This window comes from Saccoglossus kowalevskii, chromosome 1, assembly GCF_978046115.1.
Source record: "Saccoglossus kowalevskii chromosome 1, keSacKowa6.1, whole genome shotgun sequence".
NCBI classification, from domain to species: Eukaryota; Metazoa; Hemichordata; class Enteropneusta; family Harrimaniidae; genus Saccoglossus; species Saccoglossus kowalevskii.
The window spans coordinates 3326591-3348828 of NC_140641.1; the positions used below are offsets into that span (position 1 = coordinate 3326591).

At 35.6% G+C, this 22238-nt stretch overlaps 1 protein-coding gene across 2 annotated transcripts in view; it reads left to right on the top strand.

Moving 5' to 3' along the window:
• Positions 1 to 8: 8 nt before the first annotated feature.
• LOC100368332 (cullin-3-like) overlaps positions 9 to 22238 on the top strand; it is a 36047-nt gene continuing 13817 nt past the window's right edge. Inside the window, exons 1-9 of one of the 2 annotated variants that reach the window (XM_085498382.1) lie at positions 9 to 375; positions 3067 to 3264; positions 13035 to 13148; positions 13286 to 13446; positions 13547 to 13661; positions 13762 to 13893; positions 14053 to 14100; positions 14725 to 14773; positions 15599 to 15744. In XM_085498382.1, the coding sequence (XP_085354508.1) occupies positions 325 to 375; positions 3067 to 3264; positions 13035 to 13148; positions 13286 to 13446; positions 13547 to 13661; positions 13762 to 13893; positions 14053 to 14100; positions 14725 to 14773; positions 15599 to 15744 (1014 nt within the window). In that variant the 5' untranslated portion in view covers positions 9 to 324. Of the gene's footprint in view, positions 376 to 3066; positions 3265 to 8830; positions 8900 to 13034; positions 13149 to 13285; positions 13447 to 13546; positions 13662 to 13761; positions 13894 to 14052; positions 14101 to 14724; positions 14774 to 15598; positions 15745 to 22238 lie in introns of those variants that run through there. The other variant, XM_085498387.1, reaches the window with a different exon arrangement.

Here is a 22238-nt window from a genome sequence, read left to right on the forward strand (position 1 = left end):
GTAAACAAATCGTTCGGAATCTCCCTGAAATGTGAACGAGAGGATTGAGTGAATATAATTCTACGATTATATCAGTTTAGACATTCAAACTGGGCTTTTTTTGACGTTAGCACATTCAGTGGCCCAACCTGATGTGCGAATATTGACATTGGGCTCCAATCGCTCTGTAAAATCGCGCTTTTCTTCAAATGGTTGTCGGCTGACCGAGCATCATCAAGGGTGTTCTGTTTAGCGATCGTAAAGTAGAGCGTTGACTGCTGACTGTATGTCGTTAGTTTCATTATTATTTTTCCTACAGTCCGTTTAATATAAATCGTCGGCAAAATGAGTCTCAAGTCAAAAACTAATACCAAGATGCGCATTCGAGCTTTTCCAGTAAGTAATATTTTCTTTATTTAAAATCACCCACGGACATCAAAGTTCTAAAATTCTATTTATTTTGCATTTGCGCTGTGATCTTGTTCTCCTCTGTTTATGCTATAAATGATTTTATTCGTTGTTAATAAGAAAGTTCAACGGCATGAATTCACATTTATTTTCTGTCAACATGCCAGATACACTATGAATTTGGTATTTAATAGCCATTGCAGGCTGACCTAATTTCAATAACCTAGTTTTGACTTTGTACATAAGTAAACACATTCAGCGCCGAGACAGAAACTTTACCTAAACTTGCGTGTTAAAATCTTAATTGGTGCATTGGATGTCATTAGTTTAACAGATATCAAATAGTAGTTTTACTTGAAGACACTTTTAATTGTCGAATCAGTTTATAGAGATAAAAAATGAGACTCAGCACTATTACTTGCTATAATGGTTTGTATTTGTAAACAATCATTTGAATGGATTTCCTTTTTGATGAGTGGACAGTGTGGAACTAATCAGTAAGCACAACAACTCTCATACTGATCATAGCCCTGTCCTCATCAGACAAAAATAAGTAGTTTTGATTTGAAACTTATTTGGATTGAAGTCTGCTCAGCTATCCCCACAGATTAACTAATTCAGATGAAAGCCAGAAGAGTCCAGAAGTGGTTTCGAACCAAATTACCTGATCCATATCAATTAACTAACACTTTTTTTAATTCAGTAGGGACAGCAAATCAAATTTGATTTAAATTGTACTCTAATCCACTTTTTCCCTGGGACTTCTAGGGTGGAATGCATGTACCGGTACATGCTATTTGTGCGATAATTTTTGTCAACATTAGGTGCAAAAAATGACTATTGAGAGCAGTAGTTGATGACCCGGTAGGTGATGTACGTACATTTGCTTTGATCCCAGTTAGTGAACAGTTTTGCTATATCATGACAGATACTGACAATGGCTGAATTTAGTCAGTTATTGATATATATGTATTATCATAATAATAATCCCTGTCAGATCTGTTCATTTCCTTCTATTGCTTGACATTGCTATTGCTTGATTTGGGGAAAAACCCCAAATTGAATCTAAGTCAGATGGAAGCATGCAGACTGAAATGAAACAAAGCAATGTAAAACCAAAATCAAGAACTTGAAATCAGTGACTAGTTATCACTATTTTCTATTTGCTGACAATAAAAACGATGATTTATGACAGCTTGTGAAAATGTTGACTAAAAATTGTTAGGTACTCATGATTCAATATAAAACAAGCAACTATGATTATCTAATTTATATTTAAAATTGTTTAGTCAGCTGAGGTAAAATTGGTGCAGACAGGTCACAAAATAAAATAATTTGTAGATGATGGCTGCTATTATTGTCATAAATCAAAATCTCCTTTTGTAGTAGCCCACTTATCTTGCCAGCAATGTTCCTTGAAATATTGAAGTGAGTGCCGGTCGGTCATGAATACTAATGAGATATATGAATATTAATGAGCTATATGAATATTAATGAGTTCGGTCGCAGTGCAAATAATTTTGGAATTAAGACATTGTTTCACAATTTAGAAGTTTGAATTTAAAAATTGCAATATTAATGTCTATTATAAAAAGTTAAATAAAACGCATTTGAAATGTTTCAGCCAGGAATATTTTCACGATCTTATTCACTCCAAATACATTCAAATACATTGTTGTAATTTATTATTCGTACCATCTATTTCTAAAATGTACATATTCAAAGTAATGAACGAACAAATAAAACTTCCGAACTTTCAAAGTTACAATGTGACATAACTTACTTTGTGATTATACCAATAATTCCTCTTACTTAGTCATGATGCCAAGCAAAAAATGTTACTTCGTTTTTTGTGATAAAAAATAAAAGTAAAATTTGACTTAGTTTTATTGGGAGTGGATATTTTTGATCACTCGATCACTTTGGTAAAAAACACAGCTCGCCATGATGTTTGTGACGTATTAGTTGACCGGCACATGTCCTTTGACGCGATGGGTCAATGATTCCATTAACCAATCAGAATGCCGCATGGTAATGCCGGTAGAATCCGAAGTTTTCCAAATGGTAGTGATCATAAAAATTACATTGCGGAAATAAAGCGATGTCATAGCACGATGTGTTGACATCGATTTCAGTTGAAAACTGCATGATGGTTATCGAAAGAGGTGATTATCAATTTTTAAAACGTAAAATAGGTCTTGAAAGAAGAGTTTTTACATTAATTTTAGCTTTCAATCTAAAGACTGTGTGTGTCTGTCGCAGAAAGTATTTACTTACAAACAAAGAGATGCTAATTTCACAAAATTAACTAGCCGCTACGTATCGTGCGACTAGGTCTATTGTTTACAAATTATAATCCACGACTGACAGGATGCGTGTCGGTCGGTACATACTTATAATAACAATCGGACAATTGTCCTGGTCGGAAGCATTTTTGTGGTGGTCGCTAGTGCCGGTCTGGGCCAACCATCGCCGACCAGCGTGGCGGGATCCCTGGAAGAGTGATAGCTAGATAGCCACAATGTTCCCAGTTCTATTTCATTTTCCCCTCTTGGTTGCTAAATTACATATGAATTTTTGTGTTTCATTATGTCACAGTCCTATCACAATACCTGTGATTGAAATTGATTACTATTTTAAATATGTTGTGTGTTCTCTTTCTTCCTTGTGTGTCTGTAGATGACAATGGATGAGAAATATGTCTCTAACATTTGGGCTCTGTTGAAGAATGCTATACAAGAGATCCAAAAAAAGAACAACAGTGGTCTTAGTTTTGAAGAGCTTTATCGTAATGCATACACCATGGTACTGCATAAACATGGAGAACGCCTGTATACTGGCCTTAGAGAAGTTGTGACTGAACATTTAGTTGACAAGGTATTTAAAGTTGCACATTCTTACTTTGTATTGATCTGCTGGAAACCTCTGAATAAGTATCAGCATCAAAAGGGGTAAATAGATTTTGTATAAAGAATTTTATCCTACAAAATTTTTAAAACAAGTTAGTTTAGAGGACCTTTGCTACAGTACAGCTCAAAACTTGGTTACCTAACGCGTTGACTTACGTTAACGCCACGTTAAGATCGCGTTAGGACCATGCCAATGCCTCGTTAACGCAGGTTAGCTTTGCGTTAACGCAAACAGCTCATTAACTTTGATAGCTTTGTTTGCATGCAAATTAGGAGAACAATAGTGTTCTGTGTTACGTGATCGCATGTGCAACAAAGCTGGTCGAAAAGACTTAGTCTGTAGACTTCAGTATTTGAATTTGCGCGAAAGTGACGCTGACATGTCTTATTTTGTTATGGACGCTTAACATTTTATTTTTTGCACGTACATAATATAGTGTACTGATTTCCGCCCTGAATTACATGCTACATTTTTACTAATACAGGATTTGAATGAAAGAAACCACGGTATAAACCGGAGATATTTAAGGGGAGAGTAGGAAATCGAATGGGCGGTTCAACACGGTCATCGCCGCGGACTGCTTATAATTTGGGGTGGCCACTATGTACCGACTGCAACAGCGGTCGTAGGAAAAATGTGAAATACGTACTGAACAGTTTCCTTTGTGATTCCACGAGTCTTTGTTTCAAATAGCTGTTTTTAAATTGAGCAGTTGCGAGCATCGCTGGCGTGGTAATATCGGCCCAGGTATTTTAATAAAGTGTAAAATAGCCGAGCCTCCCTGATTCGAGCCTCTTGTTGATTTGACAACGGTAGGTATCATTAATGCACAGATTAATGTTTATTCTTTGTCTGTATCGCATTTCAGACAAAATGTTCAAGATCGGTAAACAAAAAATGGACGAACTAAAATGTCTCGTGTGTTTCACGTGCGATGTGGTTATTAAAAAACAGAGTTAAGCGGTCATGTACGTCCTATAAATCTAACCTTGCACGCATAATCTTGCATTGACGTGTTTTGTTTTTTGTGTTTTTTTTCTTCAAAAAACGACGTTGCCTTTCTCTTCGCGTTCATGGTATTTGTGAAATACATATTTGCGTTATTTGACAAGCAGCACACTAAGTAAACGATGTTGAAATATTCAAAGCCAAAACACATTTGCATACAAGTTGTGTTATTACAGTACCGCCGGATATATTTTACTAGATCAACGCGCGGACCGGTTGCTAAGGTAACGCGCCAGTTCAGCGTGTGACTTGGGGTCAATCTTCGGCCTACACACACTTGATGTCAACATCGCCGCGTAGCAAGTTTCGCAAAGAAGTACTTGAAGTTCAATTGCGCCCCAAAATGATGTCGACGATCACTCAATTGTCGCAGCGCATGTTGTACCAAGTCCACGATACACCCCATTTCGACTTCGGCTTGTTTTTCCTTCTTAGTGCATGTTCTTGTTCACGTAAAATGCGACCTCTCACCAATGTATTAAAACACTTTGAATTTATACTTGTGCGTGATTATATTTGTTCTACACGAAACATTAATCTTTCTAAACATTTTCTGAGACCATGCATGATGTATATTCACAAAATAATGCGATCGTATTTTATATTATGTTGATCTCTACTACGTCTTTCTGGATCGCTTTGTGATTTCATTCCAAGGCGCAGGAAAATAAAATAATGTCAACTATTATAGACTAGTTTCCAAGCTTTTGGCTCAGCCAAATAGATAATTTTTCATTGGAACTTAGTGATCATTTTAATTTCCCAGTTGTTTGTGTTCATTAACGTTCTTAACAATAAGTGTGAATTGCTGTGCGAGCCTTCTGCAGACGATCGCGCTCAACCGGCGTCGAGGTATCTATGCAAAAATTTGCATAAAATGCAGTCGACCGGCGAGCGGTCCACCGCTCGTTTGTTTTCCTACTCTCCCCTGAAACAAATCGTTTAAAGTAATCTATTTGTAATTTTATTGTTTTTTGTACATGTGTGTGTTTTCGGTGAAATACTAAATGATCGTTTATGGAAATATATGCGACTCATGTTGGTCAGCAATGGTTTTTCAGTTTTGTGAGGCAATAGTGTCCAATATTCACAGTTTTACGATCATCGGACAATGACCCACATACAACTTACGTACACTGGTAGGCAAATGTTGGAAATGTACGTGAGGGGCAATGTTTCTGTGTTACCTTGGTGTAAATATTGGCAATTTGTGTCATTGTCATCCAACTTATTATGGTGTGTATTCCACCTTTTTGGCCGTGGGTATCAGTTTTAACTTAGTCTAAGTTTTTGTGTTCTCGTCACTGAGCTCCATAACGAATATTTAGAAGATGATTCTTACCTGTATGGTTGTATTTTACGGCGCTTTTATGGCCTTGAATACGTGAAAACAGTAAACGTAATTTTATACACAACATAACATTTTGCCAAAAAATGGCACGTTCTTAATATTAATAGTACATATTAATTACAAAACAACAGGCATAATTAATCCTGTGGTTGGATATGACAGGAGATCTTCTTGACTTCGTCCCTGGCTCAGATTTGCGTCTTTTGAAAGTTCACTGACCCAAACTTGCGTCATTTGAAAGCCACACTTGCGCGTCCAATGACCTAATTTACTAACCCGTTCGTTGCCTTATAATGTATATAAACAGTTTTTTTAGCTCGATACTGAGAATCGTCTAGATAAAACAACACGACGCAAGACGCAAATTCAGATATCGATTCAAGCACGCTGAAATATGTGCTGGGTTTATTTTAAAGCGGTGCTTCAGCTTAGAATAATACTGGTACAATGTGTTCAGTATAGTACGCATCTTTCAAATTTTTCACGGATCTTGAATTAAACTTTCCTGGCTTTGGCAACACAAACGCGACATACAAAATCACCGGAATGTTGAGATACAATTGTAAGCCTCCGTTCTGTTTTTATAAAAACTCTAAAACTAATTTGAATACGAACAATAGAAACAACTGCAAGGCAATTAACGCTGAATATGCTAACGCCTTGACACGTTACCCACTCGTTAGCGTGCGTTACAACTGCGTTAACGCAAAGCTAACATCACGTTGACTTGCGTTAACGCCAGGCTAACATTTTGGTAAGCCAGTTTTGAGCTGTACTGTACCTTTAACCCTTTTCCGGTCAGGGGAGTTTCAGGCTATCAGGTTAAGTCAGTGAAAAACGGTCATGATTCAATGCACTCCAGTAGCCAGCATCTGTGCATGCTATCCTGCCAGACATTTTTGCAAAAATAGGCCATAGTTAACAGACTGTATCGACAACAGTTTTCACATTTTTTGCAATCTGTTCAGATACACACTTCATTATCACCATGGACAACAATTTCTTGTATAAAAAAAATCACCGTTTTATTTCAATACACATTTTTTACTGTCGTTAAGTAACAATGGTTTTCCCCTTGTACAGTCTCAATAAACACGTGTTAAACATTGAAATAAATATTGCTTAATTGAAAACACATTACAAGCAAGTACAAGATCACTACATGAATGCAAGTATGGGGATATTCGGACATGTACGAAGGAACATGTTTGACGTACTCGACCTGTCAGCATACATTTCAAATTGCAACGTATATTCAACGACATTAACTACATGTGTAACATACTACAACGTACTTTCCGTGACTTGACTATATTCAAGCTCTAACGTATATTAATCGACTTGATCGTACGAGTAAACCCACACTTACAACGTATATTTAACGACTCAAACTGAAACTAAAACGAACAAGAAGGTAACTTGATCGGGGTGACCTTCACACGACAACGTATATTCGCCGACATGACCCGATTAACTCACTAAATATTTTAACGTATATTTAACGACTTGAAATAAAACGAACTAGCGAGAACGTAACTGCAGGGACTTTGCGTGTATATATACTCACACAGAAACGTTTCCACCGACTAGATTCGATGAACTATCTTGTCATTAAAACGTATAAATACAGAGTGAGCATGAAACTAAATTAATGATAATGTATTTTCACCAACTCAAACTATTGTACAGTCCTTGACGCTGTAATAAGTCCCAAATTTATTCGTTGTACGCCTTTCATCCACCTCTGCGGGCTGTGCCCATGCGTCTGCCTGATGTCGAGGGCTGCTCTTCTGTATTTCATGTTTGTGTTCCCACGGTGCGTTTTTCCCTCAGTGCCATGTTGTGATGAAAAGCAGCGAAACATTCGCCCGCATGAAGGTGAACTTTACAAATTGGGCATCCTTTTGATGTTTCTAATAATCGGCCACTCTGTTTTTCTCTCATCTTTGCTGCATTGCTTACACGATTTTTGACGCCCGGGTAGTCTGCATATTTCGTGCGAAACCATGTTTTCACTACGAATAAAAGACGTGTTACTTGGAAGGGAGCCATCTTCTCTTCTCAACGTTGTAATGATACAGGCACGTGTCTCTCGTCATCTACTGCTTCTGCCGACGTAGCCAGTGGGGAATAGACTGTATTTAAAATCAATATTTGTGCGCTGTCATCCTGGTATGCCGTAATAATTATAATGTCATCCGGTCTGGTTGCTGCTTTCATTTCACCAATTTTCAATTTCAGCTTCTTGCTTTTCCCCTCAGGAATTAATTGCGGCGGCATGCTTTTCCGATTTCGTCTGCTAAAACTACAAACCATGTACACTTTCTTGTCTTGTAATTCAAGGGCTGTGTTAACTGACGTTAAAAAGCAAATCACAGAAAAGAATATGGTTTTTTTCTGTGAAGGGGTGTAGCAACCGGTGTGTTGTCTTCTTGATTGTCCCAGTTTCTTTCCTTCTTCCCTCATTTGTAGTTTTATATTTCACCCCCAAATACAGTTCAAAGTTTGCAATGTAAGACGTTGTCGAGTCGCACACCTGCCATATTTTGAAGCCATCACGGTCGGGTTTGTGGGGCAATCTCTGCTTAAACTTGGACCGTCCCTTGAATCTAACCATACCCTTATCAATCGAAATTTCCTGTTCCATCTGATAGTGTCGCCGACAAATTTCGAGTATGGGTTTCAGCCATGGGTTGATTTTATACAACGAGTCGGCCTCTGATCGTTGACGACAACGTTCAATGTCAGGATCCCGCCGTGGGTCATTTGCTGGATCAGCTAAATGAAAATAACGCATTAGCATTTGAAATCTGGCCCGAGTCATTACTGATACAATTCCCATATTCTGCAGAAAGGGGTCACTCGACCAATAATCGTCGATTGCTGATTTGTGATCAACACCCATACACATCATCACACCAAAGAATGCTTGCATTTCACTAAAATTTGTATTACACCAGCGGGCATTTAATTTTTTCGCATTTTAATTTTTGATGATATTTTGGTGTATTTATTAGTCTCTATAGAAGCCAGTTCTATCAGTTCTGGTGGGATAAATTTGTAGAAATATTCCACCTCACAAGCATATGAAGGCAGTTCGAAAGTTGGTCCAGGTTCTTATTCAAAATATATCGCCGTCTTCCTCCGTGGCCATTCTCCATTCACCAGTGCCGGAGGCAACATAATTGAATGTACCACCAATTTCTGTGTCGGATTCAATTTCAATGTAGCTATCGAGTACAGGTGGGTAACGTTGCTCTAAAAAATCGTCATTCTCAGCACGATCTTCATCGATTGCTGAATCTGTATCGTCGTCATTTGCAACTATGAAGTCATCTGGTATTTTGTGTCGTAGTTCACCCGTGTCTGTGTCTGTTCCATCGATATCTCAAGAACCATACATTGTTTTTTGATGAAACTTTGTGCATAGATGCTCTGGGCCAATGCGCAGATTTGATTAGGTTTTGGTAAAAATCCATGCATATTAATTACCTAATTAGCTGATTTTTAGCTGTTCCATGACTATTCCACTGATATCTAAAAAAACACTCATTGGATTTTGATGAAACTTGGCATATAGATGCTCCAAACTAATGCACAGATTAGATTAGTTTTGGGTAAAAATCTGCAATATTAATTACCTAATTTGCATAATTAATTAATTTTCAGCTTTTGATATTTCAAGTAGTAATCATCACATTTCAATGGAACTTGGTACATAGATGTCATAGGACACTGCACAGACCTGATAGTTTTTAGGGGAATATGAGTACATATTAATTACTTAATTTGCATAATTAATTATTTTCAGCTTTTGATATTTCAAGTACTAATCATCATATTTCAATGAGACTTGCTTCATAGATCTTCTAGTACTATGCGAAGACCTGATTAGTTTTAGGGTGAATAATTGTGGATATTAATTACCTAATTTGCATAATTAGTTAATTGTTTCTATGAATGTTCCACTGATATATAAAGAACTACGATTGGATTTTAATGAAACTTTTAAAGAGTACTCGTCATCACATTTCAATGAATCTAGAACTATGCAGAGACCAATTAGTTTTTGGTCAATATTTATGCTTATTAATCACCTAATTAACATAATTAATTAACACTGATATCTCAATTACTGATCATCACATTTGAATAAAATTTGGTACATGAATGCTCTAGGACAATAGACAAGTCTGATTAATTTTGGGTTAAAATTTGTTCATATAAATTCTCTAATTAGCGTAATAATTCATATTTTTTTTGTTCTGTTCTGTTCATATTATTTACCTGATTTACATAATTAGTTTCCAGTTTTTCCATCAATATCTTGGGTACAAGTAATTTTGAATTAATTTTTAATGTGTCTTCAATACTCTCAGCATTCAGGAATTCTTTCTAAGCTTTCTTTGATTTAATAGTTTGTTTTTCAGAGAAACTCGCAAGTGTTGATTGTTCTGTATTGCATAGATTTTCTTGTACCATTTCTTTGGCGACATCAACGTTTTGTTGTCCAGGCCCCTGCTTTTCTGTGTTGGCAGTTGTGGCGGATGTCGACGGTTCGGAATCGCAAACATTATCTTGCAAAAATTGTATCACATCTTCAACGGCAGTTTGTATTTCTGCGTGACCAACTCCCGTTTCTTCGGCATTTGCTTCGTCAGCAACTGGCAATTGAATCACTTTTACGGTTTGTCTTCGATTTACGTTTGCCTCCTGGTTTGCCCCCGCAGTCCTTCATACGGCTTTCTTCTGTAATCACATGTTCGTTGACAGAATAGACAGTCTCCGACTTGCGTTTGTTCTTTTTCTTTTTACGCCTTTTCTTGAGTGGACTATTATCACTGGTGTCCGTGGTATGTTCGGCTGGTAACTCACCGACGTCAAATGTTGTGAATCGTATCGTTCAAATACTGTTGTAATGCTGCAGTTTGCAATGTGGTCAAGGCGTTTTTTTTTACGTCGTCGCAAACGTCGCATTGTAACAGTAAAATAGTTAAATGAGCAGACAAGTGTATAGAATTACATTCTTTATTACTCGGTTAGTTTATTTGACTTGGCAGAATCGAAAACAAATTTTCTCCCTCCATAATTTCGAAATTGTAAAATATCAGGTTCCGTACAACGTATTATAAACGCTGGACCGTCTGAGCAACCTAAATAGCAGGTCGTTTTTCAACGACTTAAACAGTTAGCTAGCTGGAGTGGTAAATTCTAGCATACCCATATTGACAGTGGTTTTTCACCGACTTGTCCGGAAAAGGGTTAAGGGAATTGAAAGAATTTGCTTTAGTATGTTCTCTACTGTATCTCCATAAGTAAGTAATTTACAATCCACAGACCTATAATAATGCATGGACTAGGAAACGAACTAATCATCATACCAATGCATCAATAACATTTTTGGTGGGCCATTGTTAATAAAACAAGTACTAATAAAATAAGAATACGTTGTTGTAAAAATGAACTAACAATCACGAAAATAAAAACACGAAATAACTTTAAAGCATGCTATTATAACAATCCTATACGTCATCCAAAAGTTTTTTTTAGCTCCGCTGTCGACTTTGTCAAGCGGAGCTTATCATATGAGTGATTGTCCGTAATCACCCATGTCAATGTTTTACTTTTTCCACTTCTTCTTGAAAACTAGAAGCCTGAATGCTTTGATACTTGGTGTATATGTACCTTGGGTAGACCTCTCTCAGATTTGTTCATTTTGTAATGATATCTTTAATTCTCTAATTGTGGTGAATATTTTTGTCATTTTTGGTAAAAAGTGATATTTTCGACTTCTAGTTAAAAACCGTAAGTCCAATTGCTTTGATATTACATGTAGGTACTACATGTGGACCTCTCTCAGATTTGTTCATTTTGTAATGATATCTTTAATTCTCTAATTTTGGTGAATATTTTTGTCAATTTTGGTAAAAAAAGATATTTTCGACTCCAATCAACCAACCAAAAAGCTGGATGATGCCAACGTGTTCAAATTACCATAGCTTATTTAAATATGTTAATGTTATTGAACGCAATGCGGAAGAGATCGATGTTGTAGTACGATCTTTTGGCTTGGATTTTGATGCGAAAACGGTACGATTTTTTTTTAAATCAAAAAATTAGTTGTTTTTAAAAATAAACTGGGCATTTGAAGAATAATTTAACATTGTTTACAGTGATAACAGCTCATTGTCGAAACGAAGCTTACCCGTTCACGCTAGTCACGATAAAAATCATACTCTTGAATAGACGTCAATGACTACGGTAAAACTTAGACTATTTTAGCCGTCAGGAATGATTGAAATGTCCGAAAAATGACGCCAAAATACACCTTAAATGTCCCATTTTATTTTCTTAAATCCCATTTTATTTTTTAATCCAAGGGCGAATTTACGGCAGAATCTGGTCCCTCAAATAAGGGATACGTGAGCTTTGATTCTAACGGGATACATTGCACTGGGTCAGGGAGATTGCTAAACTTCCATGTATCTTTTGTTCAATGGGTACCTGTACTTCGAACATTCGCAAGTTTTCCTAGGTAGTGCGAGACAGCTTTGTCTTTTGACCTATTAGTTTTGTGCTGACCTCCTCTCCGCATCTTGATGTTTTGTTTTCCTTGTCATAATACTCACTGATTGATGACTTTGTTTTGATTTTGAGCTGTTTAGCCTACAACTCGGCCACGACCTTTGCTTTTTACCGTGAAACATGGGGAAGTTTACGTCAATTGACAGACATTGCACTTTTTAAAATCTAACGAAGCACACTGTCTATTATCCCCATTTTTTTCATTTGCTGATTTCTATTCTGAAAAATTCGGCCGCCCGAAAATGCACCTTAATTTTGACTCTAAAAACGCGTCACATTTCCAACACAAATTATTTAAAACCGGTCAAAATTTTGGAGTTTTTACGGTAATCAAGAAATTAGTTGTTTTCAAAAGATAAACTGAGCATTGAAAAAGAATTTAACACTTTTAACAGCTCATTGTCAAAAACTTGCGAAACACTGACGTATTAGTAAGCAGTTATTGACAGAGGTTGCTGCCAGAACAAAAGCAGTTTCATTGCGTGTCTGACATCCTATCACCGCTGAACAATAAATAGGTGTGACTATTTTTAGACATGTTGTCGAAACAAATGAATAGGATTAGGAACAATGCCGTTTTGGACCAGCTTGTTGAAACAAAGTCAGTCAAGGTCTTGTTGAATTGGGGGTGCAATTAGTAATAGGAACTTTTCATGTTTTCAATTTTTGTTGAGAACTCTTTAACCCCGAAGCCGAAATCGGGGATGTGGTTACTATTACGTATGCGGTTTATATAAGGATTTTAACAGTACGAAAGCTAGATCAATAATATTTGGTTTTGTTCTTCTGACAGGTTCGAGTAGATGTTCTAGAATCTTTGAATAACAATTTTCTTCAGACATTAAACAGTGCTTGGAATGACCATCAAACATCTATGGTGATGATTAGAGATATACTTATGTATATGGTAAGTTCATCTAGTTACAATGATAAAATTTTACGTTGTCTTTAAAAATTTTAATTTTTGAATATGCTAAAAATTATTGCAATGTAAATATTTATATTCGTCACATGACCTCATGATTATTTCATTCCATCTTGTAGGATCGGGTTTATGTCCAACAGAATAATGTAGAAAATGTGTACAACTTAGGTTTGATACTGTTTCGAGACCTTGTGGTCCGGTATGGCTGTATTAGAGATCATCTCCGACAAACCTTACTAGATATGGTTGCTAGAGAAAGAAGAGGTGAAGTTGTTGACAGGTAAAAATATGAAAATCATCAAATGTAAATTTGGAACTTATTTGAATGCACCACTTCTGTAATTCTTTTATTAAAATTATTAAAAATATTTATTTTTCAGGGGATCTGTGAAAAATGCCTGTCAAATGCTAATGGTGCTTGGTATTGATTCAAGAGCAGTGTATGAAGAAGACTTTGAAAGTCCCTTCTTGGACCAGTCAGCAGATTTTTATAGGGTATGTAACATTAGTTAATGTGTAATTTTTTTAAATAGTTAAAATACATTATCATGACTGACTCAAAATGTGTTTTTTTCTAATTAATGTTTTTCTTCAGTTGGAAAGCCAGAACTTTTTAGCAGAAAACAGTGCTTCAGTTTATATAAAGAAAGTAGAAGCCAGAATAAATGAAGAAGCAGAAAGGGCTACACATTATCTGGATAAATCCACAGAAGAACCAATTGTAAAGGTAGGTAATGGTTATATTTGTTGATTCTACTGAAGCTTAGTTCCACTGCTTGTTTCCTTGCATGTGCATTATTCAGTGGTTTATATTTGAGTGATATATGACTGTATTTACAGGCACTTACTATTCTTATGATGATTTCATGTTCATTTTTGTTATCAGGTTTTGGAGTTAGAGCTGATATGTAAACATATGAAAACAATTGTGGATGTAAGTATGTTTTATGTTGTCCTGTATTTAATACATTGCTGGTCCACACTGTGATGTCTACCTTGATGCAATAAAATGATTCAATTGAAATTTGGTGATAATCAAAATTTTGAAAAACTTGAAATGAGTGCAAGCTGCAACAGCAGGCAGTGCTCTTTCGATTAATTTACAGAAGAAAATAAGCATAATAATTCATAAAAAAATGTTGAAATTACAGCAGTGACACCCTGGGAGATCACAAGACAAAAACAACTTTGTTGATGACAATGCCGCTTAGATGACCTTAGTCAGGTTTGACCAAACATGAACAAATATAAGCTTTAAAATAGTGTCTTCTGTTGCCATACACATGAAATCTGTTGTCATATTTCTTTATAACCCTTAATCTGTCAGGAAATATGACTAAAAAAATCAAAAGATATAGAATGTAGAAAACTTGTACCTGGCAAATTGAAAATTGTCAGAAATTAACCATGCTGATTGAAATTAGACCCAATATTCTAGTTGCAGACAGTATAAACTATCTTTACACTGGGATTTATACTGGAGGTTATTCATTGCTGTGCTGATGTTTGCTCAAAAAAATTAATTTAATAAATAAATAAAAATACCTTCTTTTTTTAGATGGAAAATTCAGGTGTTGTGCACATGTTGAAGAATAAAAAAACAGATGGTAAGTGCTGTTCAGATGAAATGTACACTTCTGATTACACTACACTACCCGAAAACTTATAAGTGTTCCTATAATTATGATTACGGACTGGGATCCAAATAACATGTGAGAAATATCTTACAAATATTGGTCAGTCTTATGCAATATACAGAAATGCTTTATGTAGATTAAGGATCTCGTCCCATGTACTACAAATTGAAAAGGGTAGGGCCAGTGGTACTCCACGTAACCAGAGGTTGTGTCCTTTTGGCTGTAATGTAATTGAGGACGAATATCACTTTACATTAGTTTGTCCCAAATATAACTCCCTAAGGTTGAAGTTTATTGCACAGTATTACTACTCCCCACCTACAGAGATAAAGTTTATTTCATTATTTCAGAATCAAACCCCATATATACAATTAAACCTTGGTAAATTTATATTGTATAGTTTTCAAGTACGTCAGCTTATGCTTGAAGAGAACACTTAATTATGCAAATGTTATGTATTATGATTTTATATTTGTTTTTCTTTACTTGTTTCTGCGACCATTCCAATCTAATTTATTATGTATTTATTTGTATCTGTACATAAGGCCAATGGCCACAGTACGAAATAAAGATATATATATATATATAATTATGATTACAAATCATTTGAATTGGTGTATGATTTAACGATTAAAAGGAAATTCATTGAAGTAAAATAGTTACAATGGTCAACAGTATGACAATTCTAAATTGTACAACCAACATATTATGTAAAAAAAGTCAGCACAAAATGGACTGGCTCCCATATAGATCTGCTTTTTAAAGTTTGTATGTGTATACTTTTTACTTGTTTAGACCTGGCCTGTATGTATAAGTTATTCATCAGAGTTCAAGAAGGTTTAAAAACAATGTGTCAATGTGTTAGTGGTTATTTACGAGAACAAGGTAAAGCATTAGTTACTGAAGAAGAAGGAAGTAAAAATGCCATCCAATACGTGCAGGTATGTTTTACAGGCAGCAAGGATTGCCATCAATAATGACACAATTCTATCTTGATATTGATTCACACATCCTTGAATCACAATGCAAGACATCAGTGTTTATTCGCGTCATTTAGCATAACACTGTGTATCAAAATAGTCCCTGTTAGAAAAAATCCACAACAGAATCTAGTAACTTTTGGTTCCGTGCATGTGTCTGTCTGGAGTCATTTTCTCTGACGTACCTTGACCAATTTGGTTGTAAGTTTCTATGTAATGACAAGTCATAATAGTTGATAGGTGCATTTCAAGTGATTTTGACTGAATGGTGGCCATTTCAGTCCCCAAAAATTGTATTTTGAATGTGAAATCATCTGTTTTCAGAGATGCCTTGACCTATTTTCTTCAAACTAGTTATGAAGGTTGTTTATATTGAATTATTGATGCTCATAATTTGTTTGTGTGTGTGACAATTTTGTTTTTCAGTTTTGTATTACTATTTATTTCTGTTTTGGCTGATTTGGTTCTAAGTTTGTACAAGGCCTAGTATCAAGTAATATTTGAATTTAAGCACTTTTAACCAAATGGTGGGTACTCTAATCCTCAAAATTGTTGAAATTTAAAATATAATTCAGTCTTCTTTCCGGGACATACAGAATTGTACAGGTAATTATTTGCTTGATGAGATGAGAATGTGAAATGCACAATGGTGCCATCAAATACTGTAAAATTTTAGCTGGAATTAATTTTCGCTGAAAAGAATCTTTGGGTGTTTTGTATGGAATTTATCTTCACTGATTTTTGATGAGTTGAATGTGAAATATAGGAAAAAATTATATTTGCTAGATTTTATTACCGTAAAATTCCTAATTGAGGCCGCGGCTTTAATTAAAATTCATTTTTTCAATGGACGAATTCAGATGCGTGAAGTCTTGGTGCGGCTTTAATTAGAGCATTCACTTCGGTAACAGTGGGAAATTTTTTCAAAAAACATAGGCCAGAAGGGATAATGATATGCTAATGAGATGCACGTTCGGATTTTTACACACAGACAAACTTGTACACAAACGAAATTTCACACTGTATAACATACTGCACAATAAATAATATCTACAAATAGATTTGTATGCATTTGCAGATTACGGTACTGTATACTACAATCTCTTGAATAGACTAATTCGTTAGCACCAGTATAGGTCACAACTGAGAAACAGCCATCTGACACAGTCGATTGCGTTCGACTACTGGCATGTTCGACTTCCGGCAGAGTGACTGTACATTCTATGTTTAATTTAGACATTGGGGAAATTAAAATAAAACATGATAAAAAAAAAAATACTCAGTATATTATTTAATGTAATATATATTTATTTTCTTATTAATTTTTTTTTTGGCTCCGCTGTCGACTTTGTCAAGCGGAGCTTATTAGTCCCCGTTTGGACGTAGTTCGAAAACGGGGACTTATGTTTTGCCCTGTGTGCGTCTGTGCGTGCGTCTGTCCGTCCGTCCGTGCGTGCGTCCGTGATCACCTGTATCTCGAACATGCATGGACCGATTAAGTTCAAACTTCACTCATACATCACACATTATATGGGACATATGCACATGCATTTTTTTCATGATCCAATTAACGATAGTCGAATAGCGGCCATTTTAAGGCCGAAAATGCATCAAAATCACGTCTTTTTTTTTTTTTGGATCGGGCTTGAAATGGCCGACTGGCGGCCATTTTGTTTTAAAGAATTCAGTTCTGGATCCGTATCTGAGACATGCTTGGATTGATCGAGTTCAAACTTCACACACACAAGGTACATCATGTCACAAATATGTATGTGCATTTGTTTCATGATCTCATTAACGATAGCCAAATGGCGGTCACTTTAAGGCCGAAAATGCATTGAAATCACACATTTTCACCATTCCGGACCCGGATCTCAGTCATGCATGGACGGATTTCAGTCAAATTTGGTACATACATTAAACATAATAGGACCATGATGCACGTTATTTTTTTTTTCGAATCAAGTTTGAAATGGCTGACTGGCGGCCATTTTGTTTTAAAGAATTCAGTTCTGGATCCGTATCCAAGACATGTCTGGATTGATCAAGTTCAAACTAAACTCATACATCACACATTATATGGGACATATGCACATGCATTTTTTTCATGATCCGATTAACGATAGCCGAATAGCGACTATTTTAAGGCCGAAAATGCATCAAAATCACACATTTTCACCATTCCGGACCCGGATCTCAGTTATGCATAGACGGATTTCGTTCAAATTTGGTACATACATTAAACATAATAGGACCGTGATGCACGTCATTTTTTTTTTTTTGGATCGGGTTTGAAATGGCCTACTGGCGGCCATTTTGTTTTAAAGAATTCAGTTCTGGATCCGTATCTGAGACATGCTTGGATTGATCGAGTTCAAACTTCACACACACAAGGTACATCATGTCACAAATATGTATGTGCATTTGTTTCATGATCTCATTAACGATAGCCAAATGGCGGCCGCTTTAAGGCCGAAAATGCATTGAAATCGCACATTTTCACCATTCCGGACCCGGATCTCAGTTATGCATGGACGGATTTCATTCAAATTTGGTACATACATTAAACATAATAGGACCTTGATGCACTTTTTTTTTTTTTTTTCGGATCAAGTTCGAAATGGCCGACTGGCGGCCATTTTGTTTTAAAGAATTCAGTTCTGGATCCGTATCCGAGACATGTCTGGATTGATCAAGTTCAAACTTCACACACACATGGTACATCATGTCACAAATAGATATGTGCATTTGTTTCATGATCCGCTTAACAATAGCTGAATGATGGCCATTTTAAGGCCGAAAATGCATCAAAATCACGTATTTTCACAATTCCGGAACCTGATCTCAGTCATGCATGGATGGATTTTGTTCAGATTTAGAACAATGTGTTGTACATATGCAGGTGCATTTCGGTCATGATCTGCTTTGAATGTATATGTCACTCAAATATGAACGGAACGGGGACGTGACATTGACAATGACTTGTCATTTGAGTGATTGTCCTCCGCCCTCCGTCGTCGTTCGTGTCAATGTTTTACTTTTTCAACTTCTTCTTGAAAACTACAAGCCTGAATGCTTTGATACTTGGTGTATATGTACCTTGGGTAGACCTCTCTCGGATTTGTTCATTTCATGATCTTATCTTCAATTATCTAATTTTGGTGAATATTTTTGTCATTTTTGGTAAAAAGTGATATTTTCGACTTCTTGTTAAAAACCAAGATTCCAATTGTTTTGATATTACATACATAGGTACTACATCTGGACCTTTCTCAGATTTGTTCATTTTGTGATGATATCCTCAATTCTCTAATTTTGATAAATATTTTTGTCATTTTTGGTAAAAAGTGATATTTTTGACTTCTTGTTAAAAATCGCAAGTACTGTAAAAACTCCAAAATTCGGACAACTTATTGATTTCCGGGTTTCGGTATTTTGTTTACCTCCAAGTTTTCGACTCCGGTAAAAATTGCCGACTCATTCTTATTCGAAAATTGCGACCAGCTTTGGTTTTCCCCCAATTATCTAATTTTGATGAATATTTATGTCATTTTTGGTAAAAAGTGATATTTTTGAATTCTTGTTGAAAACAGCAAGTCCAATTGCTTTGATATTACATATATAGGTACTACATGTGGACCTCTCTCAGATTTGTTCATTTCGTGATGATATCTTCAATTATCTAATTTTGATGAATATTTATGTCATTTTTGGTAAAAAGTGATATTTTTGAATTCTTGTTGAAAACAGCAAGTCTGATTGCTATACATACTTATACATATTGTTCATTTTCTAATGATATCTTTAATTGAAATGTGTCTTGCTAACAGCGGAGCTATCTCAGCCAAGAGGCTGCTTGTTTAATGATACTTTCTGTTCTTTAATTGAAATGTGCATTGCTTAACAGCGGAGCTATCTCAGCCAAGAGGCTGCTTGTTTAATCAAGAAATTAGTTGTTTTCGAAAAATAAGCTAAGCATTGAAGAAGAATTTAAAGCTTTTGACGATAATAACAGCTCATTGTCGAAACGCAGTTTACCCACTCGCGCTACCCACAATAAACCTGTACGCTGGAATAAGCATCAATGACTACGGAAAACCTAAATTAGACTCTAATCTAATCTAAGCGTCAGGAATCATTGAAATGTTCAAAAAATTATGCCTTAATTTAAAATTAAATGGCATATCTTTTTCTGAAATATGTGGTGGCTGTGCATACTTCTGGGCCTATATCTTAGACATGACTGGACCAATTACATTCAGACTTCACACAAACAACGTAAATAATATACAGAGGCACATCAATTTGTTTCACATTCTGATTCAAAATGATCAAATTGCGGCCATTTTTGTGCTAAAAAAATCATCAAATATCAAGAATTTCTGGCATTTATTCTTGATTTTGTTAAAATTTGTACACACATTAGTCATAATGGGTTTCTGATGCACGTCATTTTATTTACAGATCAGATTCAAAATGGCTGACTGGCAGCCATTTTGTTTTTAATGAATGCATTTCTAGAGCCATATCTCTGACATGGTTTGACTGATTATGTTCAAATTTTATATATTCATTATACATTGTTAAAAATATATACATGTATTCAAAATGGCTGATTTTGAATGCTGTTCCAGAGCAATATCTCTCAATATGGACAAGTACTTGTTTGACGATCAGATATGAGATGTCAATCACTTTAATGTTAAAAAATCATAATCATATTCCTGACATGTTTATAATCCAACTATGTTACTATAAACAAAACTATATATCTTATATTCGATAACTGACGGGAACTGTGCTTTGTATGGCTTGTTAGTCCCCGTTCGGACGAAGTCCGAAAACGGGGACTTATAATGCGGTCTCCGTCCGTCCAGAGTCATATCTCAGAATCCCTTGGACCGATTCCGTTCATTCTTTGCATGTGCCTAGTACTTTATGTGGGACATATGCACATGCAGTGGTTTAGCGATTCGATTCAAAATGGCCGACTGGCAGCCATCTTGTTTTTTGAAATTGATGTAGTTCGGACAAGCTTTGTGAGTTTTCATTCAAACTTGGTACATAGATTATACATGTTAGGATACATGTCCATGACGATTTATTTCGCAATTGGATAAAAAATGGTCGACTGGCAGGCACCTTGTTTTTGTTTTTTTATGTGGTATCTTGAATGTGCTCTGTGAGTTTTCATTTAAATTTGGCACATACATGTACTTTATACATGTTAGAATGCATGTCCATGACAATTTGTTTCAAAATCTGATCAAGGATGGCTGATTGACAGCCATCTGACTTTTTGGCCTTACTACTATATTTCAATTTATGTACCATATTCATTCGTATTTGGCACATAATCAGATCAAAGATGGCCGAATAACGGCTGTTTTTGACTCCCATGTGCGAAGCACAAAATGGGAGTCTTTGCAGTTAGTGTGTCTGTATGTGTGTATGTGTGTATGTGTGTATGTGTGTATGTGTGTCCGACTGTTCCACTGCTATCTCAAGAACCATACATCGGTTTTTGATGAAACTTGGTGCATAGATGCTCTGGGCCAATGCGCAGATTTGATTAGGTTTTGGTAAAAATCCATGCTCGTTAATTACCTAATTTGCATGATAATTAGCTAATTTTTAGCTGTTCTATGACTGTTCCACTGATATCTAAAGAACCACTCATTGGATTTTGATGAAACTTGGTACATAGATGCTCTGAACATATGCGCAGATTTGATTAATGTTTGGTAAAAATCCGTGCATATTAATTACCTAATTTACATGATAATTAGCTATTTTTTAGTGGTTCCATGACTGTTCCACTGATATCTAAACAACCACTCATTGGATTTTGATGAAACTTGGTACATAGATGCTCTGAACTAATGCTAGGTTTTGATTAGTTTTTGGTAATAATCCGTGGATACTAATTACCTAATTTGCATAATGATTAGTCAATTTTCGGTTTTTCCACTGATATCTCAAGTACTAATCATCACATTTCAAATGAAACTTGGTACATAGATGTCATACGACACTGCACAGACCTGATAGTTTTTATGGTATATCAGTACATATTAATTACCTAATTTGCATAATTAATTAATTTTCAGCATTTGATATAAGTAGTTAGCATTACATTTCAATGAAACTTGGTACTTACATACTCAAGGACTATGCAGAGATTGATTGTTTTCGATAAATATTTGTGCATATTAATCACCTAATTTGCATAATTAGTTAATTTTCAGCTTTTCCATGGGTATCTCAAGTACTAATCATCGCATTTCAATGAAACTTGGTACATAGATCCTTTAGTACTATGCAGAGACCTGATTAGTTTTAGGGTAAATAATTGTGCATATTAATTACCTAATTTGCATAATTAATTTCAGCTTTTCTACTGATATCTAAAGTACTAATCATTCACATTTCAATGAATCTAGAATTATGCAGAC